We start from the raw sequence: 15,690 nt of genomic DNA, 5'->3' as shown, positions 1-15,690 counted from the left end.
TACTGCATGTTATTCATTTTGCAGCAGACATAACATCGCTTTGCGCCTTATTATCAGTTGATGCTGAAAAAGCTTTTGATAGGCTAGAATGGCAATTTTTCTGGCATACAATGCAAAGAATGGGTTTTGGGGCAAAATGTATGATTATGGTGAAGATCCTATATAATAATCCAAGTGCTATGGTTCTGACAGGCAATCAGTGGTCACCGAGATTTCCAATTCTACGGGGCACATGGCAAGGCTGCCCTGTCTCCGCGCTTCTGTTTGCAATTTCTCTAGAACCGCTTGCACAGAAAATAAGACTATCCAAAGAAGTAAAACATATAGTTGTAAAAGACACAGACCACAACATTTCGTTATATGCGGATGATCTACTACTGTACTTGGACGAGGTACCAACTACGCTTCCTAAGCTGTTAAATATTTTTATCCAATTTAGTTCAATATCTGGTTACAAGATCAATTTGAATAAATCATGTCTTTTACCCCTCAATAGTGCCATGGTTGAACTAAACTTAAATACAGAATTGCAGATCGTCCAACACTTTAAGTATTTGGGAATTGATATATATGCCTCATTAGACACAATAGTAGCAAAAAACTACAAAATAATATATACAACAATTAAAGATGACCTAAAAAAGTGGATTAATATAACAATTTCTTTAGCAGGACGAATTTCAATCATAAAGATGAGTGTTCTACCAAGAGTCAATTTCTTAGCTAGTATGTTACCTTTATCTCCACCAGATGGTTTTTGGGACAAACTTCAGAATAGGATTTCAAAATATATTTGGAAAAACCAATACCCAAAAATCAGATACAAAGTTCGACACTATGACAAAAACAGTGGAGGCCTTAATGTTCCCAATCTCGAGCTCTATTATTATTCCTTCACGCTTCGAGCCTTGAAAAACTGGATTGATGAAAGCACCAATGTACCCTGGATTAAAATTGAAAGAAGTGAATAAGACATCACCCTTAAACTTGGTGATGTCTTATTTTCTGCCATGTCACCATATGAATGTATGCAAACATTTGGACCAAATATTGGGCAAGCCGTGAACGTGTGGAAACATGTGGAGAAATTGTGCAATTGGTCTGTAGATTGGCATAGTAACATACCCATTTTTCATAACCTGTTACTACGTATTGAGAAAAAAGCAATCCAATTCCCACAATGGCAAACTCGAGGAATACATAATCTTTCTGACATAACCAACGACAACGGCTTGTTGTCCTTCCAAGAATGGAAAGACACGTATAATGTGCCTGGCTCTTCTTTCTTTTTCTATTTGCAACTACGTACTGCCATGCGCACATATGGAGTTCCTTGGAATCAACCTCTGCCAACACATCAATTAGTTAAGGTCATATTAAGTCCAAACAGTGTCAGCGGCACTACTTCCTATATATATAAACAACTGCAAGATAAATTAACCGGATATATTGGCATCTCTGCAGTATGGAACGCAGATCTAAAAAATGATACGCAGACTATTGATTGGAAGAGAATATGGAATAATATCTCCTTAACATCGCGTAACCATAATCACCTATTGATACAGTATAAAATGATACACAGATATTACCTGTCAACCAGAAAATGCTGTCAATTAAGGATGATTCCAAGACCCATATGCCTTATCTGTAACCAAAAGACTATTGGCACATATGTACACATGGTTTATGAATGTACTGCAGTAAGAACGTTCTGGAAACAGGTTATTGACATTGTATCTGAGATTATTGGAGTTCACATACCCTGTCTCCCAAATATTGTATTGTTGAATGATGATTCTTCTCTTGACCTACATAAACATCAGAAAAGGGTGCTTTTCGCTGGTCTAACAGCAGCCCAAAAAATAATAGTAATACGATGGAAACCCCCACATACTTTATTTATTAAGCAATGGATATCATCCTTCCATGACCTACTAATCTCAGAGCTATGGGAAAGGGATTCCCTATTTTTTTTTTCCTTTGTCTTTTCTTTTTCTTTTTGTATTGTCTATATTGTTTATATAATTTGTATCTGTATAAGTCCCTTTTATGAAGGCAAAAAAAAAAAAAAACAATAAAAAGTTGGTCTCAAAAAAAAAAGTAATTACATGTTTTAAATGTGTACACACCAATGTGTTTCCTATCGCCTAAACCTCCAGGGCTGTACACAGTTTAATACAGTCAACTTTTAATTTTGTGAAAAACAAAAACGTCTTTTAAAACTACAATTCCCAGTAGAGACGTGCCATAGAGAACATGTTGTGAAACACAATAGCCAGCATGTGTAGTTCTGGGGGGGCGTTCGAGTCCCGTTTTGAATAGTCTGCTGTGGTTTCGTTCCATTTCAAAGAGCTTGACGCTCGGCGTAACCTTGGCACACTGCCACTCTAACATCCAATCCCAGAGCTTGAAGATTAGTCACGGGGTTTGTCAACGGGACTGTAGTCCCAAACTATAGCTGGGGATTATGGGTAGTGTAGTGTCTTCAGCCATCCTTAACTGAATTTTTTTTCGGATATCATATCGCATTAACAACACCACATCTGGCGTCAAAGAGATCTTCTGTTACTGTCCTTTCTTCTTAGAGGAAGTACAGAAACACGTAACTCTGGATTTGTTTTAATGTTTGACGTGCAATAAACGAAACAGCAGCTTTTTGGCATGTTAAGACTAAAACTATTATAGAGTAACAGCTGGCGAAATTACAGCCTTGCCTACTGATTTCAAATGTGTGCTCTAAAATGATATTTATAAATGACTATTATCATCATTATAAGCAAGACAATAAATGGCAAAGATATGTAGAAAATAAACGTATTTAAGATACATATTTAAGATACGTTCATGAGAAACGTAACGTGGGAGAAAATATGTTTCTAGAAGATATGTAGAAAATAAACGTATTTGAGATACGTTCATAACGAACGTAACGTGGGAGAAAATGAGTTTCTAGCTAAACGTAATTGAGAATGCAGTTTAGTTCTGTGGGAACGTAATTTTCGGAGACAGGGTTGCCATAATACATTCTGACGAAAAATACAAATGATTATGAATACAAATAAAATAAAATAAGCCTCCCGTGAGTTACTACAAGCTATAAAGTAGATTTTAAAAGCGTTTTATAGAATACAAAGCTCACTGCAGGACGTTGTAGAAATGCGTCTGTGCACCACGACAAAGGAGCCTCATTCACTTTACATTAGCGTTGTTTAAGTGGTGCAGACACGTAAATGTAGCAAAGTTTGTGACTCCACCACGCAATGCGGTGTTAAGGAGTCGTGGTGGAGTCACGCATTCTGGTGAGAACAGGTTGTATAAGGAGAGAAGCGAGTGAAGCAATTTATGGTTTTAATTTGTACGTCACCGGGTGTAGGACTCAAAGGACTCGGGTTAATGGAGAGGGGAGACTCGTCACTCCCAGGTCATTACTAGGATCCGGGTTAATGATCCGGATGAACTATATCTTCATATAGGAAGATGGCTGCCTAGCTGGTGCGGAGGTGAAAAACACGCTGCAAACAATTGAGTTATTTTGTAGGAATCCGGGAACTGAGAGTGTAACAAAAGGGCGGGTTGACTGCGCAAATACTTTTTTTCTTACAGAAGGTAAAGAAAAAGGAAAGGGAAATGTCAACACGTTTCAGCCAGAACGAAAAACAGAAACAGGCCGGCACAATGAATCCGCCGGAGGCAAATATACCTGAGGAGGGAGGGGAAGGCCTCTCTGAAATATTAAAAGAAATCAGAGAATTCCGCATGGAAACTGCTGGGAATTTTGGAGTATTGAAGGAGGAAATAAATGACTTGAGAGAAGGCTTCGGAGAGCTGAAAATAAGAGCGGATGCAGCAGAATTAAGAATCGCAGAAAATGAAGACCGTGAAATCGATATGAAAAAAGTACTCCTTCACAGTTTACGCATGCAAAAGCAACTTGAAAATAAATGTGAGGAACTTGAAGGCCGGGAGCGACGGAACAACCTGAGGATTTATTCAGTGCCCGAAAAATGTGAGGTAAATAGCATGATGGACTTTGTGGAAAACTTAATACGCGAGTAACTGGATGTGAGCGGCGAAATTCCCATTGATAGAGCGCACCGGGCAACGGGGCATCTCACTGGGCACAGCGACCGTCCCCGATCAATAATAGTCCGCTTCCAAAACTACAATGTGAGGCAAAGGGTGCTACAAGCCGTCTGGGCAAAGAAATGAAGCTTAGCGCAAGTTCAACCAGGAAGACCGTCTTTCTCATTCACGTATACGTTATTACTCTCTCTCCTCTCAATAAGTGACAGGGGGCGTCACTCTTCAGTCTAACCAATCACTTCGCTCTATTTCCAAGAGCCTATCATAGCGCTCTGTCAAACCTTTTTAATCTTCTCTTTCCCCCTCTGACAGCTGTCATTTCAGGTGACTCAACACAAACGGTAGTCGCAAACAAAACCTGCAGTATAGCACTCTAAGATATCCTCAACATGTCCAGTTCGGACTTCTCTGAGAATGATCTCTTCCAGGACGATCCCGATCCCGATCCCGGCCCCGACGTGCCGACTGACTCGGCAGCTTCTACTTCCTCAAACCAACGGCGCATGAGCAGCCGCATGCTTGCCCACAGCGCCTCACGAACAGAGGCAGATCTCCTCACCTCCCAACTACAGCAGCAGGGCATCTCTCCAGCCCCAGGTCTCCCTCTCTCCCAGCTTCGCGAGCTCTCGGATCAAGTCCAATTCGTCGCTCCCCAGCCCATGGCAGCAGCTCCAGCCGGCCCCTTTGACAGACCAGGGCGCGGGCGCGGGGGTAAAAGATCAAGGAAGTCGACGCCCCCATCTGCTCCTCCGCCAAAGAAGACAACTTCTTCCCAGCCTCGCCCAATCGCTGACCAGGCCGTAAACACATTCAATCAGCCCTACATGGATAACAGCTTGGCCAATACCCTGCAATCCCTGGCCAGCTCCATGCAGAGAATCGACACTCGCCTCCAGTCCCTGGAAAGTGTTTCAGCTGTAGCCTCCACTTCAGCAACTACCAGGGCCGTACTTTCTGCCATGGCGCTGCCAGGGTTCACGCCGGGTCAGGCCCTCTCTGTCCCACACACCGATGCCTCCCCTCATTCTCTGGCTTCTGCCATCCCAGCCCCTCCCACAGGTAGGACTTACATCCCCCAAGCCGCTTTAACCTGGTTAGCCTCATCCTGCCTTCCCCTGAGTGCAACAAATCCATTGACACCGGAGGAAACATCACCCCCGTCTCAACAGAGACCTTTCTATAGGGCAGTTTCTGGTTGCTTTCGGCATATACCGAGAAGTTATATGCTCAGTCTACCCGGAAAGGAGGAAAGAATTAGACGCCTCTCTGGGTCTGATAGGCGATCTCAATCTTAAATACGGGAAAAGTCTGTTCTATGCTTACCATAAGGGCTTTTCAAGCAAAGCCGCCCTTCACATAGCTCACTCAAACATCCGCCTGGACTGGTCCATGCTGGACACCGAGCTGCTTGTGATGACTACAGGCGGCCACCAAGTCATCTCATGCAGCAGCTGCGGGACCCCGGGCCACCTCTCCCCCTTCTGCCCTTCAGTGCCTCTCTCCGGCTTTAAAGCCCCTTCTGCGTTCCAGGCCCCATCTGCATTTCAAGCCCCGCACGACAGACAAGGCCGTCAGCTTCTGAAAGGACTCGCATCCGAGGTCCGTGTGCCCCAGGCGCAGCGGCCGTCCCAAGATCCCTGCCCTGCTTCAGAAACCTCCTGGCGGGAAAACCTTCTGAACATCCACCCCTCCACTAACATTAACATTACACATTTAGCATCCGTCCTTTCTACTCACCCAGATCCCGTGTTTGTAGACTATCCACTCTCGGGGCTTTCCCAAGGCTTCAGGGTAGACGTCCTCTCTTCCCCCACCGTGACTTTCGTTGCAAAAAACGTACAGTCTGCCATTAAACAACCCGCTGTTGTTTCTCAGCTCATAGAGAAAGAACTCAGCAAAGGGTATATCTTCGGCCCTTTTCACTCATCCCCATTCTCAGTGTTTTGCACTAGCCCAATAGGAGTAGCCACCCGCAAGTACTCAGAGAAGAAAAGGCTAATTTATGATCTGTCTGCACCCCGCTCCAGCCCTTTTGCCAGCGTCAATAGCCTCATCCCCTCAGAACCATTCTCCCTTCACTACGCCTCGGTCGACAATTAAGCTCATTAAATTTGCAGGCCAAGGAGCCTGGCTCTCCAAAGCAGACATCACCGAAGCTTTCAAAATCATTCCCATTCATCCTTCCCAGTGGAACATGTTCGGCATCAGGTGGGAGTCCAAGCTCTACTTCGCCGTCCGCCTCACTTTCGGGTGCAGGAGCAGCCCATGCATCTTCAATTCCTTCTCTGAGGCACTCTGCTGGATCCTGCTGAACACTGTCAGAATCCCATCCGTCCTTCACCTGGTGGATGATTTCCTTCTCATAGACCCCCCACGGGACAACTCAGGCACTTCATTGCTTAAATTGAAAAACAGTTTCCAGGAGCTAGGCCTCCCCCTATCCCAGGAGAAAACCATAGGCCCCGACACAAGTCTGCAGTTCCTGGGCATCACTCTCAACTCCATAGAGATGAAAGCGTCTCTCCCAAATAACAAACTGCAGCACATACGCGACATCACCAAGTCCTATTGCGCACAACACATCATCACTAAACAGCAGCTGCTCTCCCTTCTCGGGCACCTCAATTTCGCTATGCGAGTCATCCCACAGGGACGCTCATTCATCTCCCGCCTCCTGGACGCAGCATCAGCTGTTAAAAACCTCCATAATCATGTCTCTCTAGACGAAGGATGCCGCTCAGACCTGCACTTCTGGTCCCTTCTGCTCGACCAATGGAACGGCGTCACTTTCTTCTACAATGACATAGTGCACTCCTCAGACTCAATGAGGCTTTTCACGGATGCCGCCCCCAACCGCTGGTTTTGGGGGTTTCTTTCAGGGAGAGTGGTTTGCAGGTCCCTGGCCCCTCTCCTTCTCTAATCATGCCACATCCTCCGCCCTGCACGAGATCTACCCAATCGCAGTAGCTTGCTACGTGTGGGGCCACCTCTGGCTCCGGAAATGCATATCAGTGCTATGCCATAACCAAGCAGTAGTCGGGATCATTAATAAAGCGCGCTCTCCATGCCCCGATATTATGCCATTCATGAGAAGCATCACGTGGTCCTCCATCACCCACAACTTCATAATCTCAGCCCGTCACGTTCCCGGCCACCTCAACGTTATCGCTGACTCCCTCTCTCGCTTTCACTTTCAGACGTCCCGGAACCTCTGCCCAGAAGCCAGGCTGCAACCAGTCGGGATTCCCCCTCTCCATCTCCTCTCCTTCTTCTAAGCACGAGCCCCTTAGTTAGGCATCTCGAGTCCGCCAGGTCATTCATGAGGAATGGCTTCGCCGCTTCCACTCTCAAAACGTATGATTTCGCCTGGAGAACCTTCGCCTTATTTTGCTTTTCGCTAGGCATTCCCCTCAAACCCGTTCTCATCCACACCGTGTGTGCCTTCATGAGCTACTGCTTCACCGACCGGCACCTTAAACCCCAATACATTCGGGGCTTGGTAGCCGGGGCTCAGTTCAATGTTCACTGCTATGATCCCAGTTTTCCTAGTTTATTCTCTAACCAGGCAGTCAAGCTCATTCTCAAATGACTAACTAAAGCTTCCTCTCCTGCTCCAGACCGCAGACGACCCATTACCCTTTACATTCTGCGCCTCATGCTTTCTAAACTTAGAGAAGGGATATTTTCTCCATATATAGACTCACTACTCAATGCACTATTTCTTTTAGCTTTTTACGCTTTCCTCAGGCCCGGCGAATTCTCCACAGCTTCCCTCTCGTTCGACCCCCACCGAGACATTTGTTTTTCAGACTTGTCTTTCTACGCCAGTCACTACAGCCTAAGCCTTAAGCACTCCAAGTGTGGAGGCGCTTGCTCCGTCATTGCGGCTTGCATCGATTCCCCGTCTTGCCCCCACAAATCTATGATCAATTACCTGCGCTTCAGATCTTCCTCTAGCCCCCTCTCACCATTATTTCTAATTTCAGGGAATATTCCCCTGTCACAATCCCGGTTCAATTACTATTTAAAGCAAGTAGTCATCAAAAGTGGATTATCACCCCAATTTTATTCAGGGCACTCTTTTAGAATAGGCGCAGCTACTTCACCGGCTAATCAAGGCATATCATCCTCATCCCTGCAAAGACTCGGGCGGTGTTCCTCCGCGGCCTTCACATCCTACATCTGCCCCAACATCAAATCCATTCTGGCAATCCTTAAATCTCTCAAGCCTTAATTGGGTAAATATGCATATAACTGGTGGCGGTGTTTTAATATCACTCATCATATCACTGTCTGTTCATAACATGCGTGACATTTCATGTCTCGTTACCCATGCTCAAAACCATGTGCATTTCAATTCTATTCATGTCATCATCTCCTTCCCTTTTAAACCCCCGGTACATCCCATGTCATGCACGTCGAGTCTCCTTCCCCGTTAAAACCCTGGTGCATCCCATGCCATGCACGTCGAGTCTCCTTCCCTGTTAAAAACCCCGTAGCATCCCATGTCATGCACGCCGAGTCACCTTCCCCGTTAAAAACCCCGGTGCATCCCATGTCATGCACATCGAGTCTTCTTCCCCGTTAAAACCCTGGTGCATCCCATGTCATGCACATCGAGTCTCCTTTCCCCTATAAAACACCTATGTGCATTTTATGCTCCTCAGCGTCTTATACATTCATGTGTCTCCCCCTGTATAACTCTCATCATTTCCCATAGATCTCTGCATCCAGCCCACATGGTAAGAAACCTGTACATTTCATTGCTTGATACTATTTCGTTTTGGGGGGTTTCATCGGTTCTACCCTCCCGAATGATACTTCCTGCACAACAGGGCCTAAATCGCCAAAATTACCATTACATTCATTTGTTCATCCGTGCAATAAATATGCATCACTCAAAACAGTCTCTCCTGATTGAAATGAAGCTTAGCGTAAGTTCAACCAGGAAGACCGTCTTTCTCATTAACGTATACGTTATTACTCTCTCTCCTCTCAATAAGTGACAGGGGGCGTCACTCTTCAGTCTAGCCAATCACTTCGCTCTATTTCCAAGAGCCTATCATAGCGCTCTGTCAAACCTTTTTAATCTGCTCTTTCCCCCTCTGACAGCTGTCATTTCAGGTGACTCGAGACAACCCTCCTCCACCCCCTTTCTCCTCCCGTCCCTCTGAATCCAGGTTCAAGCTAAACCACTCCTCTTCAGACCGACCCCAACTATCCATTCACCACCACCAGTGTCTAGACCCCGGGGGATTTCATCGGATCGGTTCTACCCTCCCGAATGATACTTCCTGCACAACGGGGCCTAAATCGCCAAAATTACCATTACATTCATTTGTTCATCCGTGCAATAAATATGCATTACTCAAAACAGTCTCTCCTGATTGAAGGACATTAGGGTGAAAGATTTCAGGATTTTCTTTGATGAGGACTTCACCACCCAAGTGTTCAAGGAGCGCGTAAAATACAGACAAGTAAGGAAGCAGCTCCAGGAAAGAAACATCAAATCCCGCATTCTGTTCCTTGATAAACTGAAATTATTTGAGAAAAACGGAAAAGTCAGGGTGTTTAACAACCCACAAGATGCGGCACAGGGTCTACTGGAGTATGGTGTCAACATGGAGTGTCCAGCAGGAGAACCGGACTTGGAGTCTACTCTTCAGGCTTCAGGATGGCAGACACACCGCTCCAGGAACCGGAGAACCCCAGGATGTGAGCTGATGTCGGACGTAAAGACATTAATTGACTCGCTTGATCGGCATGAAAGAGCAAAGGAATGAACAGGTATGTGTGGAGGGAGTTAACTCCTTGCAGACGTACATGGAAAATAATATCAACACATAAATGACTGAGCCACTCGGAATCTTTTCCAGATTTGACAACACAGAGTATAACATGCACAATTTTGATTATGATGTAGATTCAGAGAATCATGTGTTTAATCATATAAGTGACTCGTGTAAATATTATACCGATGATCAATTTAATGACAATGTTGGACTTGAAAATACATTTTCTTTAATACATTTCAACTGCAGGAGTCTGTTTTCAAACTTTAATAAGATCACTGAACACCTACATACATTTCAAAGTAAATTCAAAGTAATTGCCATATCGGAGACTTGGTTAAATAAAGACGAAGTCACTGATTTCCAAATTGAGGGTTAAGTGCTACACCATATCAACAGAACCAATAAGAGAGGAGGGGGTGTGGCTCTTTATGTGGACAGCGTCCTAAAATGCACACTGGTTGAAAAAATGTCAATTGTGACTGATGATTTAATGGAATGCATAACTATAGAAATTGAAATGGAAAGGAAGAGAAATGTTGTTGTGACTTGTGCATATAGAGCACCAGGATCAAATGTAGAGCTTTTTAAAGATAGTTTAGGAGTATTAATGGATGGCCTAAATAAAAATAAAACATGTATTATTTGTGGGGATTTTAACATCGACCTCCTAAATGTATCTAAACACAAAACAACTTCTGATTTCCTGGATGCATTGTACAGCAGGGGGCTTTATCCCCTAATCACTAAGCCCAGTAGAATAACATCAACTTGTGCAACATTGATCGACAATATCTTTACAAATGTCATGGAAAACAGTTCTAAGAGTGGGCTAATAATAAATTACATAAGCGACCATTTACCTGTATTTGTAGCATATGATTGGCAATTAAAGAAAAAGAAGGAAGAGACTCGCAGTAGATATGTCAGGGTAAGGACTGCTGAAGCAAAAGACACATTTAGGAGTGACCTCTTAAAGGAAGAGTGGAGAGGGGTTTATGTAGAAGATGTAAATGCTGCATATGAGTCCTTCCTAAAAATCTACATATCACTGTATGACAAACATTGTCCCGCTGTACTCCGTACACATAAAGGTACTTATCATCAAAAGGCTTGGATAACCAAGGGCTTACAAAATGCTTGCAAGAAGAAAAATAACCTTTATAAAGACTTCATAAAATGTAGGACAAAGGCAATTGAAAAGCAATACAAGGCATATAAAAATAAGTTGACAGTTATAATGAGACAAGCAAAAAGAGAATATTATAATAATATGTTAAAAGAAAAGAAAAATGATATCAAGGGCACATGGAAAATCTTAAATGATATAAATAAATCTGTATCCACTGGCCTGCCCAGTCACTTCATTGATGACAAAAATAAGGTTGTAAAAAACATTAATGAAGTGGTACATGAATTTAACTATTTTTTTGTAAATGTCGGACCTAATCTTGCAAAGACTATTCCAAAACAGCACGATGGGCAAAAAGAGGATGGCAGAATAGGGGGAAGTAAAGTGTTGCAGTCAATGTTTCTGGGAGAGATAAACGCAATTGAAATTAGATCCATTGTAGACAAATGCAAAAATAAGACTTTGACAGATAGTGATGGGATCGACATGAACATAGTGAAAACGACTATTGACTGCATAATTAAACCTCTAAGCTACATCTTTAATCTTTCATTTCAGACAGGTATTTTTCCAGATAGCATGAAAATAGCTAAAGTTATCCCACTTTTTTTTAAAACAGGGGACAAAAGCCAATTTACCAACTACAGACCAATGTCCTTGCTTTCACAATTTTCAAAGGTCCTTGAGAAATAATTTTTCCAAAGATTTGATAATTTTATTGAAAAAAATGAGTTATTGAGTGAGTCAGTATGGATTTAGGTAAAAACGATCTACAGCTTTAGCTTTAATGAAAATAACAGAAGAAATTACAACAGCTATAGAAAGAAAGAAATACACAATAGGTGTATTTATTGACTTAAAAAAGGCATTTGACACCATAGAACATTACCTATTAATTTTGAAATTACATAGATACGGAGTGAGAGGAGTAGTTCTAAATTGCTTAAAAATGTATTTAGATAACAGACAACAATATGTAGAATTTGCTGGTAGTACATCCGAGTGTATGAACATAGAATGTGGTGTCCCGCAGGGCTCGGTTTTAGGGCCTAAACTTTTTATTTTGTACATCAATGAAATATGTGAAACGTCAACATTATTGCAATCTGTGTTGTTTGCAGACGACACACATTTATTTTGTTCAGGAGATGATTTAAACATTTTAGCAAAGTGTATTGGACATGAAATGGTCAAACTTAAAAGATGGTTTGATGAAAATAAGTTAACCCTAAATGTGAATAAAACGAAGTTTATGGTTTTTGCTAATAGAAAAAAAGATGAAAACATTTCACTGTCCATTGATGGAGTTTTTATTGAAAGGGTTTCTGAATGTCGATTCTTAGGTGTGACGCTGGATGAAAACCTGACATGGAAATCACACATAGCACATGTTAAAACGAAAGTGTCTAGGAATATTTCTTTCTAAACAAGGCAAAGTATTTGGCATTGAGGATGTTGTACTGTTCACTAATTTTGCCATTTTTCATTTATTGTATAGAAGTGTGGGGCAACACGTATATGAGCAACATAAAGCCATTGTCAATATTACAGAAAAGGGCAGTACGAATAATTCATAAAGCTGACTCAAGAGAACACACCAACAGACTGTTTTTTAAGTCAGGACTCTTGAAACTCAAAGACATAGCTGAGCTGCAGACATTATCAGTAATGCACAGGGCAAAAAGCAGAATGTTACCAGCATATTTACAACAGTTGTTTGTTTTTGGATCAGACAAGGAAGACCACAGAAGGAAATTAAATTTTAAGGATCCATATGCAAGGACTACTCTTAAACAAATGTGTATTTTGGTGGTTGGTGTACAATTGTGGAATTCTCAACAAAAGGATCTAAAGAATTGTATTTGTATTTTTCGGTTAAAGAAGTTGTATAAATTAAGAAAGATGTATGAAGCAGAATGTGAATAAGTCTATGTACTCTGGTCCTTCATGTTTTTGATGTCTTTGATGTGATGTCTCTTCTGTATTTGCGGGTCCCATTGCTATTGTTATTGTTGTTATTGTTATTATTATCATCATGCGTCGCTTTCCACCTTTTCTCCAGTAGGACTCAGATGAGGGTGTTGCACTTTTCTTTTCCTTATACATGTGATGTTTTGGTGTTGTTTTGTTTCTTTCCGTTAACCGTCAAGTGGGAAATAATTTTTTTTTTTGTGTGTTTCTCTTAGTATCCTAAGATACTACTACTACTATTTCTGTTATTATGAAGGGCAGACCATCTATTTGTATTTATTTTATTTTTTTTAGAAAGGGGCAGGTCACATAAGATTTTATTCTTCTCCCTGCTCCTTTTCGCTCAATTGTAGAGTCATGTTTTGTGGCAATTATTGTACATTTGGTTTTGCGTACCATGAGCGGGACAAATAAAAATGAAATGAAAAATGAAATGGTTTAAATTTGTACGTCACCAGGTGTAGGACTCAAAGAACTCGGGTTAATGGAGAGGGGAGACTCGTCACTCCCAGGTCATTACTAGGATCCGGGTTAATGATCCGGATGAATTAGGACTCACCCATCTCTACTTGTTACATTTGCGATTCCTGTTCTTTATAACAACAGGAGGCATATACGTTTACATTTTTTTTTTTTGGAGCATGTATAAGTCATTCGTGCACACACATTATTTGAAATCACCTGTGTGCTCACCCGAAACCACACAATCTCTCTGAGGTTGCCGTCTGTTTGGAAGTTGCACTTTAGTGTGACTGTGTCTCCGATTACCACAGGAGGACATGGTGCAATGGAAACATTTAAATAACCTGAAAAGAGAAAAAAGAGCATTATTTTATTGTTATTATCACATCATGAACATGAACAATGAACATATTATGATGAAGCTTTGTATAAAACACTGAACAGCTTGTTGTTTTTGATGCATAAAATAGTGAGACGGCTAAAGGAAACAATTTTAGTTACTGGTTATAACGTTTATTCTGTCCAGGAAAGACCTAAGGGGTGTGTTACTCAACATAATTACATACAAATAGGATAAATATGTGAGGCAAATGAACAATATAGATTGCAGTAGGAAGAAACTGGGCTGGTCTGATCTCAGTTGTATCTCAGTAGTATCACAGTAGCTACAGTGTAGAAGTGGTTCGGGAGGTTTCCCGATGGCCTGGCCTGTTAAGTGGCCTGCTGGCCTGGCAATTATTTTTGTTTGTTTTATGAATTGTGAACGCAACGCTACGCTCCGGTTTGCCTCACACATGGTAACTATCTGTCTACATGATGTGGCCTGCAGACATGGCCACTTCCATACCGATCTTAAATCAAAGCCCTCCATTGGTCTCTGTGTGTCATTCAAGCTCGGGAGTGTGTATGTATGTGTGGCACAAGCGAGCGAGAGAGAGAGCGCGCACCGGTTACTTGTATTTTTGTTGTTAGCATCTGGTTAGCTAACTGCTCTAAAAGATATAAGGAGCTGTTTCAACAACAAGGTGGAAGGAGAGTCCTCTCCTGTCAGACTGACATAGATAACTCCAGCTCAGGTGAGGTAAAGGACTCTCTGAGTGTTTAGATAGTTAACTTAGTCTAAGTTATCTCAGTTGGTCTCAAACTGTTTGGTCACATATTTCCATATGAGGGGAGAGTGATTAGTAAAATGTGACCTGCTCCATCGAAATCAGTCGCATTGACCCGAAGACACATTTTGAGTTATATACACTGTTGGAAAGAGGAGATTCCTACCTTTTAATGATATCAGGATTTGTGTTGTACTCCAAATATTAAGCAAAATATGTCACATTATATAATGACTGTCACCGAGTCATCATTTTGAGAAAAAGGCCTTTTAAGTTTCCTCTTCTCTGGAATCCATCGATCGTGTGTGTATACGTGTGTGTGTGTGTGTGCTTGTGTAATTTTGCGTTTGTGCGTATTGTTTTTGTTTCCCGGGGAAAACACTCACGAGAAACACCGGCTGTTGTTATGCCTGCTGTGACGTTAAGTTACTACGTTCTCCGCTTGTAATTATGCTGTTAGAAGCTTCAAAGTTGTATTTATCATCTAAATGTGCCGAAACAAGTTTAATATTCTGAAAGCCAAGACTTTGTTTATTTGAAATCAGATTAAAATAAACTGTAAAAGACCCTGCCGTGCCGTGTTATCTATGATTACTATACGCCGTACATTCTTAATTTCAGCCGGAGGGAGGGGGAGCTGCGCTGAGGAACAGCAGAGTGGCGAGTGAGAGCTGTCATCTTCCCTTTACAAGCTTCAAAAATGTATTTATCGTTTCATTTTGGAAATAAAAGTTTCATATTCTGAAAGCCAAGACTTTGTTTATTTAAAATCAAACAAAACACCCGAACCCCAAAAAACTATTTTTTTACGCAAATCCACGTTTATTTGGAAATGAGCCGTTGCGACTTCCGAGTGATTTCGATAGAGCGGATCAAAAATATGCATGAATAAAAACAAAAGAAAAATTAAATAGGTGAAAGATAAACTTTAAAAACTTGTTGAGAGCTAAAACTTGTCTTTGCTGCTGCCAAGAGGAGCAGGGGGGAGACGAGGAGGGTGAGAGGCTGGTTCAGGAGCCCAGACACACTCAAAACTATAAATGAACCAAAAATAAATAAATAAACAACTTTCAATTTTTTTTAAAAATATTGGATACGGTATGTATTGGTTATGGCCATGTTTTTATCAATCAATCAA

At 42.0% G+C, this 15,690-nt stretch overlaps 1 protein-coding gene across 2 annotated transcripts in view; it reads right to left on the bottom strand.

The window, feature by feature from the left end:
- The window catches only part of LOC307037889 (immunoglobulin superfamily member 21-like), a 166,295-nt gene that overhangs the window by 68,892 nt on the left and 81,713 nt on the right, over nucleotides 1-15,690 (bottom strand). For both annotated transcript variants that reach the window (XM_079679088.1, XM_079679089.1), the window contains exon 2: nucleotides 13,675-13,787. In XM_079679088.1, the coding sequence (XP_079535214.1) occupies nucleotides 13,675-13,787 (113 nt within the window). The remainder of the gene's footprint in view (nucleotides 1-13,674; nucleotides 13,788-15,690) is intronic.

This window comes from Notothenia rossii (assembly GCF_949606895.1).
Source record: "Notothenia rossii genome assembly, chromosome: 4".
Lineage (NCBI taxonomy): Eukaryota > Metazoa > Chordata > Actinopteri > Perciformes > Nototheniidae > Notothenia > Notothenia rossii.
The sequence above is the reverse complement of the archived record's forward strand: the minus strand, read 5'-3'. Positions and strand labels throughout refer to the sequence as shown.